Genomic DNA, 21,852 nt, shown 5'->3' with positions numbered 1-21,852 from the left:
AGTTTTGGAGAATTTTGAAGCCGGAGTGTTATTTTTTGCCAGTTCACACTTTTAGGGTACAAATATCTACGCTTGCATTTGGTACAGTTGTTATTTTTGTGTACTTCTATAGTTTTATTTTCTAAGCAGTCATTTTTTAAATTTCAAAATATGGTTTTCATGGGCTAGGGAATATATAAGTTATGGTACAAAAAAATCTGGATTGTCGGCTATAGTTTGCAATTGAAGTGTACTTTGAAGTCAACATTCCCAAAATATTTGGAGGAAGAGTAGATTTGGAGAGTCAGACTTGAGAGTCGGAGTGGAGCAGGAGTCCAGAAAACCTGATTCCGTACACCTCTGGCACACGCGGCAATGCATTTTTTTGTCAAGTAGGCAGCTGGGATAAAAGCCCAAAGAATAGTTTGACCGAAACGTTTGCGACGAGTTTCCTGAAAATTAAGTTTAATTTGATGGAAAAGTCAAAAAGCCTATATAAATAAAAGTGTGTTTCAAACATCTCCAGGTCAACCCGTTGTTAACAAAATCAAACGTTTATTGTTATCACAAAGTAGTTTTGAATTGTAACAAACAAAAATGCACTAGATATATCGCTGCAGCAACGACTGACTGTGACTGACACTGACAAATATGCACAAAATTGACATTTGTTTTGTTTTTATTTTATTAAGTTCAGGTTACTGAAGATACTTGGATCTTGGGCGGAAGCATCTGAAAATAAAAATATAAACAAAGTTAATACGTTTTCATTTTATGGCGTATTAATATCTGACTCCGTTTTTAGAAGCGCAAAGCAATTCAACAACTTGGTACGTATTTGAATTTATTTCAGTATTTGTATAAATTGATATAAAGCAAAAAATATTAGACCTGTCATGACCCTTTTGTCGCGTTTACACTTATGCATGGACGTAAGTAAAGTGACTGCAGCTAAATTCCCTTAGCTTCTAAACGTTATTGCCATTATTGTTATCATTTGCATAGTTCGATAAACACTGGTAAAAACAAAAGTTTTCCTAATTGGGTTCGATAACAACGTCAGATCAATATCACTCTTTGGTCGCTGGGCATTCTTGATTTAACACAAAAGAAGACCGTGATTTCGATCCAGTTACTTTTTAGCTTGGCCTCATTGTTAGAAGTAAATTGTTCAAAAACATTTTACCTCATCTTCAAAGTAAGCCTTGGACAAGGCAAAAGAGCACGTTGTCCCCAAAGAGACACTGGTGGGATTTTTCAAGCTTGGCAAGTTCTCGTTCATTCACATCAATTTGGGAGTTTGCAGCTGCGGTTTTGTCTTGGATGCAACTGATTGGCTGGGTGAGGCCGTTAACGTTACTTCTTACGTCGCCAGCGTAGCAGATAACGCTGAAGATTCGATCACGTTCGGCATAGAACGAGTTTAAGCGGGATCTGATGTTACGTCGATCGTTGGCGTTGCTACTTCTGGCGGCGTTGTATGTCCAACAGGACTGCAAAAAATAAACTTTTTGATGAAAGCATTAAGAACTTAATTTACGATTTTTTTTATGAACGCCAGTGGTTTGACTTTGCAACATAGCAGATTTATAGTTTAAATCATTATTTAAACAAAATAATTGTTTTGCAACAATTGACAACGTATACTCACCACATACCAGGCATCAGCAGTGAGGCATTGCGCGAGCACAAAGAGAGCGATAACAACAGCAAATTTCATCTTGCTTGCAATACTATATTGAATCTGCTGAAAGTTACAATTGACAACAAATTAAACAACACAATATGGAGGGTTTCAAAAATATAAAAATTTCAACCATAAAGCCCAAATGATGTATGACTTCCATACACAACAAAAACGTGTTAATTGCACTTACGTAAACTACCAAATCAATTCTTTTGTAGGCTTAAAAAATTGACTTATTATTATTATTTGCAAGATTACGAAAAGATAACATTCCAATGTTACACTCAGCTGCTTATTCATTGCAATTTTTTTTTTTAAAGTTCTAGCCAAAGCTTCTCGTCACAACCAATAGTAAAAGACTGATTATGATATTAGCGATATTTCATGATATTTCATCAATTTAAATAAAACGTTCTGACTGCTTGCTAGTGTTGCAGCTTTTATGGCGCCAAGCCATGCACCCACTCATTTATAACAAGGATCGAAAAGACGAGAGCCACTTTAACCTGCTTCGGGAGAAGAAAGAAAAACAATAGAAATCAACTGCCTAGTGCGATGATCTACAAATGGAAATAATGAGATTTTCTTGTTTGTGACCAGGTAAGGGCTTTTGGACGAAACAATTATTCAAAATCTCCATACGTATTAAAGTTACAAGCCCTTTTTCAGTACCAATTGACTTGGCGTAATTACCAAAAATTCAAGCTGTGTGGATAATTGCTTAAAATTATGAAAATGTGGAGGCCTCCACTTTTCGTTACTTGCAGTTTTTTTTAAAGATATTCAATAACAGCTACAACATTAACTGAAGAACTGTTTTATTTTGGCCGATTGTTACAATAAATGTATCCCACAATTGCGTTCGGTTCAGTGTAACTAAGGATTGGTGTTTTTGTCTATTTCTTTGTAATCTGAAAAACATTTACCATTCTGACCCATTCTATTGTAACAAATGCTACTTTGAAAACATTATTTTTGAAAAAAAGATGGATTTTTTACAATGCTTATTTATTTTGTATTTTTTGTTTTTATCCTTGGCAACCCGAGGCCTTGCTTCGCAAATTAAATCGCAATTAATTTGTTTGTTGAAAAAAACTTCAAAATTCCATTTTGAATTTCCTTTCGACTGTATACCAATAACAAACGGTCAAAATAGACGATTATTCTGGCATTTATTCTAATTATTTTTTCAACTGAAACAGAATGCAAACGATTTATTATGAATTCCTAAACGAAACAGCATCTCCTAGCAACAAGTGGAGCAACTCCACGCTGCTGAGCGTCCTTCGTTGGAGAGTTTAATGAGATTCCGATGAAGCTTTCCAAAACTAATTAAGCTTTTGCTGGTGTCGTTCGGTTTGTTATAACAGCCGGGATGATTGCCTGCAATTATGTGGTTTGTTGTTACGTCATTCTTCAACAATACAAGTGGTTCTAGTTTGTTGAACTACATTTAAGTTCTCCTTATAAATACTAGGGTAAACGGCATGGCTGCATTTTATTTTATCTGCGGCTGACAAACGCCGTGTTCTCATTCGTTGACAACTTTTGATTCAAACAGTTTTGAGATATCAATAGTTTGTATCCATCTGTAAGTGACTGAATAAAACGCAATTTTCATCAAATTAACTTCTTACGGATTATTTAGTATCGTTTCCATTGGAAAAATGACGTATGATGATTCAAACTTCGACTTTTGATTGACAGAAATTTTCGCTTTTGTATTTGCCGCAAAGTTGGAGAGCTGATTTATGAAGAAATAAAAATACCCTTGGCGTGAAAATAAATTTGCAATAAGAAGCAAGCACAGGTTGTCTAGTTGCGCAAAATTGATAAAAAAAAAGTTGTCCGGCTTACATTTGTTCGGAGTCGCTGAGCACTTGCGCGTCATCATTGCGTACGAAGATCGTTTATTGCGGATTTGCAGTTGAACTTTTTATATTTCTTTTGGAATTCTCACTATTTTCTTTTTTAATTTGTTATCAATTGTACAGCAGATTCAATATAGTATTGCAAGCAAGATGAAATTTGCTGTTTTTATCGCTCTCTTTGTGTTCGCACAATGCCTCACTGCTGATGCCTATTATGTGGTGAGTATGCGTTGTCAATTGTTACAAAATAACTTTACAAAATTAAAAAGTGTTACAGTATTTAATCGAGCAGTTTGGCATTAAAAACAATATCGAAAAACTCAGCGCTAATAAATTGATAATTTCATGATTGTGGTTTTGTTGGATTTGGTCATCGAATCAAAGTAGAACGCGGTAGATGATGTTGAAACGTGTTTGCACGATTTTGTTGTTTTTTAGAACGTTTTGAATCGATTTCTTTGGTGATAGTAACTAATCTACCATTCATAAAATTGTGGTTCAGATTTGATTGTGATTACAAATCAATAAAAATATGCAAAATTCCCAAAACGGTCATAAACTTGTACCTACAACACCCAATCAAAACTATTTTGTTTCAGTCTTGCCATACCTACAACAGTTACATGTCAAGCCATAGTCATCAGCGAAGTTTGCTGTGGAATCAAGTCAGAGACTTTGAACGAACAGTCTCATACTTTGACTTTTACGTTCGGGATATTATAGCTATGAGAAAGGAAATCCCTGCTTTGAAGTCCGACGTCGACCAAAAGAAGTCCCAGATCGATACAATTGTAGGCGTTGTTGCTGGACAAAAAGCAAGAATCGAGAAGGCCAGCAAAATCAACGCTTGTGCTTTCAGAGAGGACATGTTGCTTTGTGCAGTTGAAGAATATATCGCTACACTGGAGGCTTAAGGTAACATCTTGAACGGCATCTCAACGTGGCATAATAATTGACCCATTGATTATTTTAAGAAGCATAACTTAATGCATAAAATACACTTGAAAAGCGAGGCACAATACACTTATTGTAAAAAAGATGTACTATTTCATGTTAACCAACGTCTCTACTTCCAGTGCAATGTGCTGGGTAAACAAGCGTTTTGAAAGTTATGTAGCGCTAAAATAAACTATTTTTGTTCAGGTCCTTGGAAAGATGAAACTCATCCAGAAGAGAATACACTTCAAATAAATAAAATACAACTCTTACCTTTGTGTAAACTTCTAAATGCAGCTGTGTTGGAGGCGTAGTCTGAGTAGTACCACAAATTAGTTCAGTTTATTGTAAACAATTATCACTAAGTGAACAAAGCAAAACAATAAATTGATGTTCAGAAATGGAAAATGCAGTCAGCCGTAAACAACTTGACCTATGACATGACCTTAATTTGCTCCCACGTCAAACCGATGGTTAAACCAAAACATGTAATAATGTAACGATTTATTTATTGTCGCTCTACTGTACAACCACTAAGGTCTTTTAGCGATAGAGCTCATGTTTAAATTTGTAGCAGATTTACGATTTCACCACATTATAACCCGATATCATGCTAAAGAAAGAATGCAAGCGGAACTGCTTTTAAGGTTTTTGGTATGACCCGACTGGGGATTGATCTCAGACCTACCAGCACTAGAGCTAAAAGCAAAACCCTTCGGCCACTGAGCTGGATAAACGATGATTAGAAACAGCACGCGGACGAGAAGTTCTTGAGAAACATTCACATGAAGAAAAATCCAAAGAAACGGCGGGGCGTGACTAGGGTTTTGAGTGCCCTGAGACAATGACACATTGTTGCGCCTCTGATCATGAGACATTAAGCGTGTTACTTTTAGGGCATTTTTTTGTCGAAGTGTTGATGATGCGCCTGAAACATTGTCCCCTTCCATTCTAGTTTTCCCACTGAAAACGCGACAGCAGACAGCGTCGATCAAGTTGTTAGGTCGCTACAGGTGCGGACCGTGCGTAGGTTTCAACTAAAAAACGAACTCATCAGTTTAACCGTCAGCAGTCACACACACTCAGAGTTTTAAAAGCTAAATTGACTAATTTATTTACGCAACGAATTTTAAACAAATAAATTCAGAAAAGTTTTAGAATATAAAATAACTTCCAGCAATGGATTTTGATGAAATATGTATTTTCGTTTAAATTGTGACAAGTGTATTTTATCTAATAAATACACGATACACCCTAAACGAAATATACATCTTGCGGATCACGATGTGGTCACGCCTGAAACGGATCATCCATTTTTATTACTTGCCCCAGCTTGGTAAAACGATTTTCTATCACGAAAAATAATTTTGTACAATAATGAAGTGTAGCAACACCATTAGTATCCGTTGTTAACTGTGAAGCCAGAAAAGAGCAATGGCAATCAGCTCACAATGTAGGCTAGCCAATCATACATCGTGGTTGTGCGTTCCAATGCATTTGGGTTAGGGTTGGTGAAAACATTTATTTGTTTAATATTTAAAGCCATGAGGTTAGGTAATGCAGCAGCAGACCTCACGCTAATGCTGAGCCAATTGCTTCGGTTAAGGTTTGAGGTCATTCAGCAAAGTAGTAGCATATGGCCTGTTATAAGTTATAATGCCGAGTAGACCTGAATTAGGCTAAACACGGCCTAATTCTTGTTAAGCAGTAGCCTACATGAGCAATATAAAAATAGAACAAAAGGCGTATGGTAGGTTGACCCTAACCCCTGATTCAGGTGTTAACAATCACTGGATAATTTTATTAGAAAAGTGGTGGGAGCTGTACACTACAGTTGTAATTGGGGCGTGTTTTTCGGTTTGGGTAGCTTTCTGATTAGGTGTTGGGTTGGGTTCGGATTAAGTTCCAGATTCAGCTTGACAAATTTTCTTCCAGATTTGGACTCACATTTACACCATAGGCTAATTCTGACTCAGTTGTATAGATTTTGATAAGGGGGGGGGGGGGGGAGTAATCCTTTTTGTTGTTGTAAAATCCCAGTTTAACCCTGGTTTTAGGACACAGCAGTACATTTTAAGACCTCTGGTAAAATTGATTGAAATTTCGGTGCAAAATCCCTCTATCCTGAAAATTACTTTCCACATAATTTTCTTTATATTGCATGAACGTCACTTTTTGTTTGTGGCATTTAAAGTTCAAATATCGTTTGCTACTGCACTAAAACTCATTAAATATGTTGCAAGACTGCCGCAAACATTTTTCTAGTCGTGATGTCATAGTAAAACACGGGAAAGTGGACATCTTGATTTGTGCGGCGGATAACTACGGGCAATCGAGCACGCGCAAAACAGTGACATTAATGCAAAAACTTAGTCTGAAGCTGGTTATGTTTAAACCGCCGTAAATCGAGCAAAACCTATCTCCAAAAACTATAACAGTGCTTTCAAAAATACAGTCGCATTTGGCTTGTTTTGTTACGATATCTGATTTAACTAATAAAACGTCTTTAGCTTCTGTCTGCAAAAATTTACACATAAATATTTTCATGAAAATCCCTACGCTGCTGTACCGAAAATTATTTGAGGTCCAATCGTAGGCTTGAAGGTCTACTAAGAAGGTCTCGTAAGGCTTGAAGGTCTACTAAGAATGTCTCGTAAGGCTTGAAGGTCTACTAAGAATGTCTCGTAAGGCTTGAAGGTCTACTTGCAATGGCGTACGCAGGATTTTTTCATGTAGGGGGGGGAGGGTAATCGAAATATTTTTTTAATTGAAACGAAAGCAAATTGAAAAAACGCTGAACCAACTAAACATGAATATGGGTGGGCCACTAAACAGAGATATGGGCCCACTAACTGGGCTTTTGGAAGCGATAACTAGGGCCTGGCGTGATTTAAGCTAATGAATATCGAGCTTCTGTAGAAATATTTACAACATTTTTTCATTTCAAATAGCCAAACAGGATTAAACAAACTGAAATGAGTGGGCCCCGAAACAGCCGCACCCCCTCTCCGGGTACGAAAAGACGGTTATTACGGCCCTGCTACCCAAGTCCACTCTTGACTAATAACATGTTTGCACTAAACGATCACAACAAAGCTAAAAAATCAACATGTTTTCAAGGCGATGGGGAGGGGGCATGGCCTAATGACTCTCCTGCGTACGCCACTGTTTACTTGTGTAAGAGGGATATGTACTGACGATTGAAGAAGCCATACTTGCGTGGTAAAAGCTGTACAATACCTTTAGATCAATTTGATGTGGTAGCCTACTCTCTTTTTTTTCTACAGTTATCAAAATGAACACTTTATGATGTTTTGCAGTGAAACCAAGACCAGAAACACTGTTTGCGATTGTCTTACAACAATTGTAAAGTGATTTAGTGCAGTAGCAAATAAAATTTGAATTTTAGATGTCATAAATAAAAAATAACGTTAGTACAAAGCAATGTTATGCGAAAAGCAATTTTTAAGGTGGGGGAGGGGGACTGAACGAAAATTATAAAAAATTATACAAAAGGTTTTAGAATATACTGCTCTATCTTAAAATTGAGGCTAAAGTAGAAATTAAAATTACCCTCCCCAGTAATATGCAATGTGATTTATGTTAAGTAAAAGAGGTCCGGGCCTCGGAGGTCCAGAGGTCACCGTCCTCCGAGAGGACCAGAGCTCCTCCACTTGTATTGTAGGCCTTCGGAGGGTCGGAAATAAGCAGCGCTGGTAAACAATGACGTCTGAGGCAATGCAGGGGGACACCGAATGGGGCTTCTTTGCAACAACATAGCTGTCAAGGAAGTTTACTGAAATAAGGACGCGAGTGTCAACATGTTGGTGGTAAAAATCGTTCAAGTTTAGTTTGACAATATGACAGTGGATTTCAACCTTTCTGTCTTGGTGGACCCGTTTTGTTGCTCTGGAAACGTTTGCGGTCCCCTCAAAAACTTTACCTAACATTTTAGCACATTGCATCTCCTAACGAAAACAAAGGTTTTATAAGTTTCGAAGCGACACACTTGCAATAGAAAAATTTGCTGAACGTGATGCGCTTTTATGACGATTAATGCCACAGACGAAGTTTTGTAATACAGTATATGTTTGCAAGCGGGATAAAAATCAATCATCAATATGCCAATATGATGTTTTTCCATAGATTTAATCAAAAATTAATAGAATATTTGCCACCTTTGAAAAGATATTTTCCTTCTTTCATTTGCAATCAATATTTCGTTCTAATCGCAATCGCAGCAAAACTGTAAGTGCCAGTTGGCTTTGACTAATGTTTACATTTCTAAATCACGCATTGATCAACAATATGCTGTCTCAAAAGAATCAACTTGAATATACAGTACACAGGGCAGTTGACAGGATTTCTTGGGCCGGTACCAATTAATTTTGGGGCCCCTTTCATCGACAATGTTATGAATATAAATGTTGCTGTTAAAATGAGGATGACACATGCTGTTCAAAGTAGAAAATTAAGAGGAATAGATCAAACCCGATATGCTAAAATCATGGTTGTTTAACAAACTTTGCGCAATCTTAAAATTTCCCGAACCGCAAAACTTACTATCTTTATCTAGCGGTTGCTTTTTTGAACTTTTATTTGTCACATGGCGCTAGACTATTACTTTCCGATTCCATTGATGTTTCACTGGTCATTCTAGGCTCACCAGAAGAGAATTTACAGCAAAGTTAGTGCAGACGGTCAGAAAGTTTTCAATTTGATTTGGGAAAGGTTTTTGGGCCTAGGTTAAACACTTGATGATTGCTGCAATCTGAAAAGCGGTTTTGGTCTAATTTTTAGTCCAGAAATAGGGATAGCAATCTTCTTACTTGCGCCATTTCAGTTTTTGAGTTTAAACAAACATTAGCTTGTTTTTTTGAAATTCGTCTTTCAGGTTATATTTCACTAAATATTCGTGGTTAGAGATTGAGAAATCACTATACTAGACTAAATTTTTATTTTACTGTTTGGTGGCTGAAGTGGGCCCGGCACCCGGAAGGGGGCCCGATACTTTACCATCTGACAGCTGAAGTGGCTGTTTTAACCTCTGATGGCAATTCCTTTAGATCTGATTATATTAAGATCTTGATAATGTTTGAAGTCGCGGGGAATCTTTTGAATCTGGGACCCTTAAATATTCCGGGCCCGGGTTCAAAAGTACCACCTAGACCCTCCTGTCAACGCCCCTGACAGTACATACAGCCTTATGAAAAAAATGAAGTTGTTTTGTCCAAATTTTTTTTTTAGTTAGGAGCCGAACCTTTGTGCGACTTACTTTCAAATTTCAAACGACACACCAGGGCGTCGCGACGCGAGAGTTGTGAATCACTGTAATACACAAAAATAAAACGTCCGATTTTTAAATGTTGTAATTTTTCAATCATGCTGCCAAATAAAAAAAATTTACATGGACCCCGGTTGAGAACCGTTGCAATATAAGCTATCATTTTTACAATTTGGCAAACAAAAAGCCTATTATTAATATGAGCACAAATCTATAAGCCTAACGTCCTGCAAAAGTTAGGCTATCTTTATCTGTTGACAATCTTATGCAGACTACTTTAATTACTGTAAAACCGATGGCATAACAAAATAAAAAAACGATGATAAAACAAGTGCTTAATGACTACGACAATTTCTTGACGGCGCTTCAAAGTTTTCTCGATTACGTTTTTGACCAGAACAACCTTGAATTTGTCTCAGTTTGAAGAAAGAATTGTTTATCTGGCAACATCGATACAAACCTGCATTCGATGTCATGTGAGGTTAACTAGCCATCTGATGGTTGTTAAAGGACTTAAGTACTTTTACCGCAAAATATCTGCAATTTAAAAAATGCCAGTTTGCCATAGAGAGATTTTCACTTTGGCACAACATTCAGCTAAGAAATTTGGGTAGGTAACTTTGAAATGCAAAGGAAGTCGAAAATAAGCGATAACTCAGTTTTGGTTAAAATGTAGCTTAAATACTTTTCGTTCTCACTTCTTCGATTTTATTTGCCTTGGTTTGAATCTTTATCCTCGGACTGACAAAGCCCCTAATAGATTATTTCTGGAAGTTTTGCATACTCGTAAAGACTTTTGACGCAGTGGCGGTTACGGAAATCGGTGGAGTGAAGTTACCGATTGTTGAAGTGTTGTTGCCTGTGGGAATTATTCTATCCCTTAAGTGCCGCTGGATGGAGAGCAATCTTGAAATGCGTTGCTCAAGCGCACACCCGAGAGTCGAACCAGCACCGCTTGATCTTGAATCGGGCGCTTCACTGAGCTGACAGGCGGACAAAACACTTATGATTCTTTCATGAAGTTGAAAATTTTAAAATTAGCCAATGTGAGCTGGTCTCTTGAATTTTGTCTTTTCGTGATGTCATTATTTTATCATAAGTTATGTATTTGTCCTGGCTCGCTTTCTGTCTTCTGCTGTATTTCAGAATTGATTCTGATTGTCAGAAATTTGATTAGCAGAAGCAAAACAGACTGGCTGAGTTGCTCACAGAAAAAGAAAACAGAGCATACTAAGCAAGAAGATCGTGTTTGCAAAAACGTTGTAACCTACAAAGAAACACAAAGTTTACTCGATAAGCGACATTTCAACCGCAATTCCTATGATTTGTAGTCTGAGCGTATCGTAGAGTGTACGAAAAATAATATTTCTGACGGCACTTATGATAATGCCCCAATTTAGTTTTTCAATAGCTTTGTTTCCGATCAGAAGCGTAGAAATTGTGGTTCAGATCATGTTTATTTCTAGTTCATGAAATATAGGTTTCACGAAGGCAACTTTTGCCTTTACATTTACTGTACTTTGAATTCAAATCTTGATCTTCGAAACACAAACCGGGAAAAGACAAATAGATTTAAAAGAAAATGATATGATAGTTTGCTGTTAAAATTACACAAAAACTTGCTAAGGGATAAAATTTTGTTGTCAAAGCTTGCATCATCTATAAAGAAGTGAGATAGGGTGATAGAGCTACAAAATGTAGCTACAGTCTATAAAACGAATGACAAACATCAACATCATGTACTACACTTTACAGTAGTGGTTGGTACGACGCATTAAACATATAAAAAATGTAGATCCAAATTGAAAAACTACATCATTCTAGTCTAATCCAATCGTCAGCAAAATTGTTGCGTTTTTGTCTTATTAGCTTCTATTTTCCATAGGTTAAACGCAAATGCAAGACCAGTGATTAAAAAAGAGCTAGAAGAGCGTAAGAACGAACGATCGAACTATGGATAACCACTTTGTTCAATGCATTAGCCTACAGACTGCAAATTGGGACAATTCAGCAGATTGGATGCGAAATTATCCATTTAAAACTACATGCATTGACGCGTTCGTTTGTTACTGGCATATAACCTAGCCTACATTAGATTGTAGGACAAGATTCACTTTGAAATTAGAACATTTTCACTTTTAAAATTAGACTAGTTGTCGAAAATTTCTTGAGAACATAAGAACACTGACAAAGCAACGATACTTTGAGTGTTTTTAAAGCAGTCGCTTGATCTGTTTTTTGTTTTTGTTCTCATCAATTGGCGTTATATGCGTACACATCCGATAAACAACGTGAGGCCGCTTCCTACTGGTGCGCTCTATTCAGTGAGCAAGAAATCAAGGAAAAATGTACAGTAGGTAATTGTGCAGTATTTTCAACATAGCTTCAAACAATCGGATTTTAGCAATGCCTTGATGTTTTCAGAAGAAAAAACATACGTTTTTGCTCTGTTGATTACTATCTCCAAGGTAAAAAAGTAATATCTCTTTAATCGTTTTTTTAGATCATTTATGGCATTTTATTCTAAAAACTAAAAACAGTAAATTTTGCAAACAAATATTTGATTATTTTAAGCAAATACCTTTCTTTTTGGTGTTAGCTTAATTTGATCTGGTTTAAATGCAATTTGAGTTAAATTTCTAGTTCACCCAAACTTAATAATTTTATTGTGATTTTGCAACAATGCAACGAGCGGAGTACCATACAGCTCTAATCTTAATCTACTCCAATAAAGCGAGAAAAATTAGTTGCACAAGTTTGAGTTCTAATAAAGTTTTTCGTATTTCGCAAGCAGGTTTTTTCACAAGAAGGAAACGCATAATTAGCAAAGAAACTTACGCTTACAAAATAAAACACGCAATCCCATTCTTTGCTATGTACTACAAAAGCAAAGTAGAATTGAAAGTGATTTGTCAAGAAATTTTAGATAACCGGAAAATTTTTGTGTATGTAGGTAGGCTACTGTCGAAAGATAATCACTCGTGAGAGATAACAACACAACTCACCCAAATTTTGAGATAGACCTAGTGCCGCATTATCTGAAGCGGTATTCGTTTTAAAGATCTATTGCTTGATCAAAATGTCACTTTGCAATATTGGAAACCTATCCCACCATCCTTCTTCCACTTGCAACACCTTAGTAATTTTAAATATTTAACATTTCTTTGTTATTAAAAAGAATAAATAATCATAACAAAAAGATTTAATGATGAAGCCTTGTCCTTTCGAAGCAAAGCGGTATTGCACGTTGCGATTTTTTAAACAATGATTCTTTTCACCAAGGATGTAACAAGAAAGAAGATAGGGCCTCAAGAAAGAGTGCTACCCGACACGTTGATTGAAATGTCAGTGCGTTATTCGTTTGAGTAGTGAAGGTATTCGTTTCGGAACATCACTTCCAAACGACGGCCATAAAAAATACTTTTATTTTTGAGCAATTCTTCCGTTTGACGAAAGTATGGAACCCTTTTCACTGAAATTTGAGGTATTGAGATGAGCGAGTCCTCTGTGTGAGTTCGTTTTGTTTGGCATTTCATCGAAGAAGGGATTTCGAACCTCCATTGGTCCGTCTGCAGCCTGAGCAACAATATTTTAGTAAGACTAAAACCAAAAGCAATCCACGTTGCCTCCTTTCCAGCAAAACAACTTTTTTACCTTTTTTTGGGAAATTCACTTTTTATAATATTTATAAAAAAATATTTCAAACGGTTGACAATATTGGAAACCACAATGAAACCTTTTATTTGAAAGTTTTTTCCTAAATTTTAAAGACTATATCCGCTTCAAAGTCTTCTGAGCAATGCAACAGGCGCAGACATTAACGTAATTTTGAAGACTATAGTCGCTTTTAACAGAACCGATGGAATACAAATTGTATACAACCATCCAAGCACGCACAAAAACCAATTTAGCTAGACAAGTTTTCCTACGGTGCTTTTGTTTGCTAATGGTGCTTTTGTTCATTGCATGATTTGTTCTCACCGACGCCATGCCGGAACATTCGTAGACCGTATACTCTCCATCGCTCGTTTCTTCATCGTTTATTTCTGAATCTGCAGCGACATCGTGCGAATCGTGGGTTCGTGAAGAAGAGCCTGAATCACTGGTGGCGCTGTTAAAATCAGCAAGTTTTTGAACGTAGTCAATACTTTCAATACTAAAGAAAATCTTTTCCATGGCTGGAAATTAAAGTTTTTAAAAAGTAATTGTAATATACTTCAGAATCAAAAGTTTCTTGTAAGTTTTAGAAGCGGTAGAGAAAATTAAAAGACAAGTGCAGTTTTCTAAACAACCAATTTCTTGGGCTATCGTTAGTATAGCTTGCATTGGTGCACCAAAATACGTTTGGCGAGAAAAGAGAATCCAATTCAATCCACATCGTCAGAAACACATTACCCGGATAAAGCTTTCATCCGCTTCTTGGTTTGGTTGTAGTGATAAACTTCGGCGCTTCGGTTCAACGTACCGTCTATTGGCTGCAACAATAGAACGTATTGCTAGCTTAAAATTGTGACATTGTCTTTTAATTTTAATACTAAAGCTTCTGTAGAGAGTTTGGCTTGCTGTACCATAAGCATACGAAGGCGAGTCAATCTAAATGCACGCTTCGTATCCTTAGAGTTTTAATAAATTTCAAAAAACTCTGCTTAAAAAGCTATTTAATGTTGCCTTGGAACTGCCAAAAGTTAACTTGTTTAGAATTGTCAACTCCGGAAATGTTATCCTGTCGTAGACATGTTTATTAGCCTGTTTTTTAGGAATACCTTGTAACTTTAGTTTTTAACTGATAGTCCGGGATCCGTGAAGTATTTGTAATATCATAAGGTACAAAAAGTTTAAGTGTATCTTGGGCCCACCCAAAGCTTATCTCTCAATACCGTATGATGTTATTTTACTTAATTTTCTTTAAATTAAGGCGTTTTCCTCAGGCCGTAGCCTCCAAACGCCTCGGAAGAGAAACCTCGGATGTGAGTTTCTGAACATCCCACAGTGGGGTAAGTAATAAGTTTGATTAAACACCCAAACCTTTTGTACCTTATGATGTTACAAATACGTCACCGGCTCCCGGACTATTACGTTGCACAAATTTGATCTGGTTAAAGAATGTACCGTAAATAGATATAGTATATCTAAGATCAAACTGCACAATAGGTTAGAGTTTAAACTATGAAGAGTATTAAAACTCACTCAAATGTACACAACTAGCTAGTAACCAACTTAGAGGATTACAGTTGAATGGATTTTTTAATTTTTTTCTTTATGAAATTCATGTGTAACAAGTAAACACTTTGTTTATCTCTCAATTACAAGTTTGATTAAATTGTGCATACTGCATGAAGCATTCTTTGAGTGATGCCTACAATGTTTGAGCAAAGTATCATGATTTAGAAACTCACCGGTTCATAAGATTGTTCGTGGAGCGGGTTTGGCCCAGTTACCCCATAAGCTGGGTAGTCGGTTTTTTTCGCCAACCCATTTAACGTGCGGGTACTGAAAACACAGCAGGTTGAAGGTTTAACCTCACAGACATAGTATGTGAAAAACGTGAGGTAAAAAAAAAAACGCTTTAAAAATTTAATCTACCTCAATTGAACTAACTCATTTTTCATCAAAATTCACGCTGCATCAAAATCGATAAGCAAATTAATAGTTACTAAAAACTCGCTCGTTCGTGCTTGTGACAATGTATCACTGGGTTCACGATGATGACGTTATATTCATGCAAACATGCAGATCACATAGAAAACTTTATTACAATACAATTCCACAGCTTTTGAACCACAACCTTTGAAGGATTTTTTTTCAGATCAGTTCGTACATACCTAGCCATAACGTCATCACTTTCGTTTTTGGCCGCTTTGTTGTGGATTAGAATCGAGGAATCAGAGGAACGATACAGAACTCTAGCTGAGGCTAGCATCAAGTTCTTCTGACTGGGAGCCATGCATAGGGAGCAAGCAAATATAATGTCAACATGCAGTAAACGTAGAGTTTGTGTAATGTGCACATACTAACAGGTCGATGCAATGGGATATCAATGCAAATCACTCTCGAAGGTCTATTCTATATCATTGCCAGCGGATAAGCGTTTGCTAGTGGGACTCACCAGGTTGGAGTGTAAAAATATACTTTCAAAGAGAAGAAAATATACTCTTACAAAAAATCCCACAAATAAAATCTTATCCACACGAATTTATACAATGATAAAGCATTGGAAATTGAATTATTTTGTATTATGCACGATTGGCACATGGCGGCAAGCATGACGAGATTTTCAACTCTGATATTAACAAAAAAACTGTGTAAGCCAATATAGCAAAGAACAGTGAAGTTATCATGTAATCAATTGTTGAGGCAAAACTGGCCCATATCTTTACTTTATAAAGTTACAGGATCACCATGTACGATGTCAACTCTTTTTTCCCTACATAAGTCACCTACAGTAGTGTGTTTGCTTGTCGTGAATTTAATTTTACAATCAGTATTTCATTATTCAATTACAGTCAAATGATTGATCTGAGAAACAGACATCTGGTGCTTTGTTAGCTCACTGCAAATATCTCCAAGCGGTTAAGCTGAGTGCCGACGACTGACCAATGTAAGGCGCTGTTAATGAGATTTTATTTTTGCTGTAAATACGATTGTGAAGTGTTGTGATAACTCGGGCGTTGAAACAGGATGTTGAGATTTAAATATTTGTTTCCATTGTTGAAGGGTGCTTGTGTCCTTCTCGTAGCATTGTGAGGTCACACGCGAATTTCAACTACTTAAATCATGATGAAACCAAATCAAACTTGTGTCATCATAAGTTTTTTTCTCAGTTTTAGAGCAGTATTCGATCAATTTAGCAATCTGATAAAATGTCCATTGAAACGAAGAAAAATATTCCAAAAAACTCTTAATTGATAAGAAATTAAAGTGTAAAAAAAATAAAGTCTACAATAAGAAAGTTAACAGACAATTTCTCGTAACTTTTCACAGGTTGTTTACTAAGTTGATTTAACAACATAAAAACGAATACTTATTAAAAATCTTCAAATTACAGCAATGAAGAAATACCAGCGAATACCACACTTAAGGCTTCATCAGCAAAATTTAATGATCCAAAACATTAACTTGTCAAGTTGGCCACAATTGCCATAAAGTGAAAGCTTGTCTTGCATTTAGGTTACTCAAGAATATTCGAATGGCACCGATTCTACGTCACCGAGTTCAAGAGGAAGTCGAACGCTACAGTACAAGTTACTGTAACCGAAATGAGCAAGCACTTTCTACTCTCGTTGTCAAGCAGAATAGATTTGACTGTTTATTTTCTGTAGGAATGAAAACTGTTGGTAAAAATTGTGTGATGTGGAACTAATGAAAGGCCACGTATCTTTGTTAATGACACATAAAAGATCATTTTAATGTGTAAACGTTTGCTTCATTTGTAAAAAAAAAACTGCTTATGTAGTCATTCTTAAATCGAATAAGCTTATAGCCGGAAATCGTGAGTGTTTTGTATAGTTGTTTTTCTTTAAAATATTTCAAAAACTGTCGAACACATCTGAAGCATCACCAAAGCAGCTGTATAATTTATTAATTTACTTTCAGCTGGAATCGAACCTGTGAGACTTTGTTCGCATAAAGTTTGCACCAACAATTTTTGAATCACAAGTAACCATCATGGGAACAACTTTTCATCTTAATTTCTGCTTTCCCTTCGCACGTTCACTGACATTGTATTGATCAAGAAGTTGCAAACCACAAAAATACAGCTGTGAGCTCATATTGACACAAAATAGAGACAAACAGTGATACAGGAATGACATGCAAGTTGCAAGGCTAGCGAAGCAAATGTCAAAATTTTGTTTGTTGCAAGGAAATTATAAAGTGTTCACTACAAATTACATGGAAGCAAAACCGGTGCAAATGCAATTAATATCAGCCATCTTTCATTTTTCAGCACTTCCTTATTTTTATTACAAGTTCAAGAAGCGATCGATGAATTCTATTACACGGGTTTCACAATCCTACTTCTGTATTGTTGAATCAAGCGTGTATTCACTGTCATAAAAAATGATTGGTATTCACTCAGAAATAAGAGAAATAATACTCACCGAAACCAACAGACTCCTATTGCCACAAAACCCAGCGCTCCGATAATGCAGGCAACGGTGATAATTGCTGAAAACAAATTACAAAAAGCATTATCCTGAATTCCATCAATTTTTAATGTAACTAAATTCTATAAGTCGGTCGTTTCGAAAAAAACAATATTTTTATAATTTTGTGCGGAAACATAATAAAACTCAAAGGAGAACTAAACATAACTTTAAAATATAATTAGCCGCTTCTAAGGTCAACGGTCATAAGATAGGGTCACCGTTGACGGCACTGCAAAGCACAATGCAGTACTGTACCTAAAAGTATCAGCTTGCTTTAATTTAAGAAACGGTCTATAAATCTTTTGTTCAATATATTTAGAACTGTCAAGTGCATCATACATCATGATTGATCAATATGTTTGTACATATGTTGATATTTGCTTGCATTGGTGTAAAATACATGAAGTCGTGAACGATTTAACCATATGTTTGTGGAGTCCACATGTCACAGCAATATTCCCCGACAACTGACAATACACCATTCTTTTAAGGCAATCCAAGCTTGTTTTGTGTATTTAGAAAAACGTTATAAGATATTGTAAGTTCAATTTGTTCAAATATTTAAAAAAATACAATAAAAAAGTAAAGTCTTCTCACAAAGCAAGTCAGAAAATCAGGAACCGATTGTATACCGATTGTACACCGATTGTATACACCGATTGGATACCCTCTTTTTAAAGGAGATAAAGCTTTAGAAGGTTTTAAAGGGCATTTATACAAGGAAACCGTTGAAAGGAAATAATGAATTATTGAACAAGCTACAGAGCTTGCCGATGCGTAAATAATAAATAGCAACGCAGAATAATTAATTTGATAAGGACACAATGTAACAAGCGTGAAATAATATCTCAAAATATATTTACAAAGTATCAAGTTAAAAGCTATACAAAATGTCTTGCCACTCGGAATCCAAAAACCACTTGATGTTTATTTTATTTTGCCCTTTTAGTATGTGCTGCATATACGTATTTATAAGATATAGAGTATACGCTTTGACAGAAGTTTTGTAGCATCAGCTGTTGTGTTTATGTTGTGTTAAATAAATAAATAACACAAGCGGAGCTCAGGGGCGCCTGAAGCGGAGGGCAAGGGGGCGGATGACCCCTGCCCTCAATTTTTCTGTGGATGGGGTGCAATGGTGCCCTTTTAAGGTCATGTAAGCTACTGCACATTTTGCAATATAACAATTTGTGCTATTTGCTTTTAGCCTAATTGTAATCTTTCATTATTGCCTCAAAATAATATTCACGACACAAAAGTCCGTATCACAGTAGGTTACATCAATATAACATAGCATGATGCCCTTTCGTGCCATTGTTCTTTGTATACACTTATTATATCATTACTCGATAATGAGCTGATACATGAGCATTATCGCTATATCGTATCTCAAAACTTAAAAAAAACAGCCTTTCAGCAACAAAAGTGCCCTTTTTTTATAATCCTGCCCCTCCCAGTCAAAAATCGCCCCGGCGCCCCTGGCGAAGTTGCTTTGGAAGTACAGCAATCAACGCATCGTTTGCAAAGACAAAATAGTTGATAATTCACCATTCAAAATTTGATGTTCATGTAATTTGTAAACTTTGAATATACAATGCATAGTAGTGGCTTTGGACTTTAAAAGGCCTTTCGTGTATTCTACCAACAACCTACTTCTAATTTACAAATGTGTCTTGTTTCAAAAACCGTTTTTCTAAAATGCATCACAGCGCACAACAACAAATTTAACTGTGTGAAACTTTATCCAGCAACAAAGACCTTGGGGTCGACAACTTTGTTACAAACGGAAACTTCACTCTGTCAATCTCGGTGACCGGGCCTGCGTCAGTGAATCAAAGCCACTACAAGTATGCGAAACTGCCAGGATTAACATCTGCAAGAAGCTTTTCCAATCCGAGGATAAAGATTCAATCAATCGATCAAAGTGTTAAGTTTCTTGCATTTGTCGTTGGCTTTGCGCAAATAGAAGTTAAAGTGATGCAACGAATTGTTGTTGCTTGAAAAAGCAAATGATCGCAAATTCAAGATCTTGTTGAAAACTCACCAACATACAGGAGGTTGTTAACTGGAGTATCGTCAAGTTGATTCGGACTTTCAATTCCTGCCGGTGGTTTGGGAGATTGGCCTGGTGTGGGTGCAGTCGTTTGGATGCCATCTTCTCCGTTTTTTAATTCATTGTCATTGTTGCCTTTTGGGTTGAAAACAAATTTGGTTTTATTCAATACCGTATTTCTTTAATGCATTCTTCAATAAAAGAATGTTTTGCATCTTTTCAACTTGTATGCGAGACAACAATTAAATGAATTTAACATTACTGAATAATAGATTATATCCACTTAGGACTAGGTGGTCTACATGATGACGATGATGATGCGAAGGGAGAAAAGCAAAATAGTGACGCTACGTGTCAGCAATAATTCCGAAAACGCTTTAAATTTTCAAGTAACAATTTTAACCTCAGATGATTGTACGTTTAAAGTTGGGTTTCAATTTTCATTTTCTTTAATCATTTCTCGAGACGTTCCGCGGCGACAGGAATTGCTTGGATTTTATTGTAATGCACCACCAAATAATGGCATTGCTCACTTGAGATTATTTTAGACGCCTGAAATGTTTCCAAGGGGTCCAGAAACTAAGAAAACATCACATGTTCATTGGAATTCTATTGTTTTCTTTGAACGTGTTTAGCATGGAGGCCCCGACCTTTTATTAGTTTTAGGCCAAAATAATTCCTTTAATGTCTCTGGCTGTAGCTGGTACTGCACTTGTTTCGTTTCTCGCAAGTTAAAGATGAAAATTAAACGTATGGAAATTGCTTGTCCTCGTTGAAAGAGAAGCGGCTTTCTTATTGTTACAGTAGGAAATACGTTTCATTTGATTTTGTAAGTGCATTTCATAACTTTCTAGAAAAAAGAGATCAAAAATTGCCTTTTAAGCTTTAACTTTGACCCAGTTCCTACTCTACAAAGCTTGTTAATCCTTCTTACCTTGCTGTGCAGTCATTAATGGTAAACTCCACAAGACAGCGATCAATACAACAAAAAATCTTGACAAAACTTCAGTCTTCCTCATCATCATGTAGCTAAATCGATGTTTTTTCTACAAATATTATACTAAAAATCCCAGTTTATACTCCAAGCTTTCTTCTACTGTCTCGGCAATGGTTGAATATGATGGCAGCGATGACGCATTTTTTGTTATATCTTCACCTTTATGAATTTGTTGAATGGAAACAAGTTCTGATTTGAACGGCAACTTGTTGTGTGTTGAGATAGAAAATTTCAAACTCTTTCAGCGGTTTTCCTATATCCAGGTTCCCACTGCACGTGTAAGCACTGGATCTTCTGGTATAGGTCAAATCACACACTTTCGATACCGTATCGTGTAAGTGACAGCAGGTTCAATCGATTTTCTATTGCGTCAAAGGCGACATTTCAAGCTTATTTGACCAGTGCTTCTTAGCCTTTTTAAGGCGTACCAGTAGAACTAAACAAATGTGGAGCTTTGTCAATGATTAAAAATATACATCAAAAACACCCAAAAAGAATAAAACACCAAGTTTACTTCAACATTTTACAAAATACTTAATGTCAGAGAACAGATATCATATCAATTACAAACTTTCTGCCTTCTGTCGTGTAATATGGCTATTTACCGCCTGAAAATTTACGATTAATCTTCTTATGCCAATTTTAAGTTGCTTCCTTTCAACGGTCAAAAAATATCTCTGACATTTCACCATTCTTTTTCGTACGCGTTATATTGCAGCTTTAGTAATAATTTTTACTGAACCTATATGAGTCAGACGTATTACACAGCAGATATCTTGCAAAAAATCCTACGTATTGAAATATTGATTTGAAAGTGCTTTTATTCATTTACTGACATGATTAGTTGCATTGAACCCTAATAACTACATCTCATTGTTTTCCAAACTATACAGCAATG

General features: G+C 36.2%; 3 protein-coding genes across 4 annotated transcripts; 1 reads left to right on the top strand and 2 right to left on the bottom strand.

Moving 5' to 3' along the window:
* Nucleotides 1-650: 650 nt before the first annotated feature.
* LOC145765192 (uncharacterized) lies at nucleotides 651-1,780 on the bottom strand. The gene is made up of 3 exons (XM_082576970.1): nucleotides 1,631-1,780; nucleotides 1,166-1,472; nucleotides 651-711 (listed from the first exon to the last, which is right to left on the bottom strand). The coding sequence occupies exons 1-2, from the start codon at nucleotides 1,697-1,699 to the stop codon at nucleotides 1,173-1,175; spliced, it is 369 nt and encodes a 122-aa protein (XP_082433096.1). The 5' UTR covers nucleotides 1,700-1,780; the 3' UTR covers nucleotides 651-711; nucleotides 1,166-1,172.
* A 1,819-nt stretch (nucleotides 1,781-3,599) lies between these two features.
* LOC145765091 (uncharacterized) lies at nucleotides 3,600-4,745 on the top strand. Its single transcript, XM_082576838.1, has 3 exons — nucleotides 3,600-3,756; nucleotides 4,137-4,452; nucleotides 4,681-4,745. The coding sequence occupies exons 1-2, from the start codon at nucleotides 3,688-3,690 to the stop codon at nucleotides 4,449-4,451; spliced, it is 384 nt and encodes a 127-aa protein (XP_082432964.1). The 5' UTR covers nucleotides 3,600-3,687; the 3' UTR covers nucleotide 4,452; nucleotides 4,681-4,745.
* Nucleotides 4,746-10,991: 6,246 nt separating this feature from the next.
* On the bottom strand, nucleotides 10,992-21,258 carry LOC145764991 (neural proliferation differentiation and control protein 1-like). Of its 2 annotated transcripts, XM_082576709.1 has the most exons (8): nucleotides 20,892-21,258; nucleotides 19,949-20,092; nucleotides 17,857-17,923; nucleotides 15,580-15,690; nucleotides 15,154-15,247; nucleotides 14,153-14,232; nucleotides 13,739-13,868; nucleotides 10,992-13,333 (listed from the first exon to the last, which is right to left on the bottom strand). In XM_082576709.1, exons 1-8 carry the CDS (start codon nucleotides 20,980-20,982, stop codon nucleotides 13,181-13,183), a joined length of 870 nt encoding a protein of 289 aa, XP_082432835.1. In that variant the 5' UTR covers nucleotides 20,983-21,258; the 3' UTR covers nucleotides 10,992-13,180. The 2 variants fall into 2 exon arrangements, with proteins under 2 accessions (XP_082432835.1, XP_082432836.1); XM_082576710.1 differs by lacking the exon at nucleotides 15,580-15,690.
* Between the last annotated feature and the right edge of the window lie 594 nt (nucleotides 21,259-21,852).

This window comes from Aplidium turbinatum, chromosome 2, assembly GCF_918807975.1.
Source record: "Aplidium turbinatum chromosome 2, kaAplTurb1.1, whole genome shotgun sequence".
Classification (NCBI taxonomy): Eukaryota; Metazoa; Chordata; class Ascidiacea; order Aplousobranchia; family Polyclinidae; genus Aplidium; species Aplidium turbinatum.
This window is presented reverse-complemented; position numbering and strand designations above follow the sequence as displayed.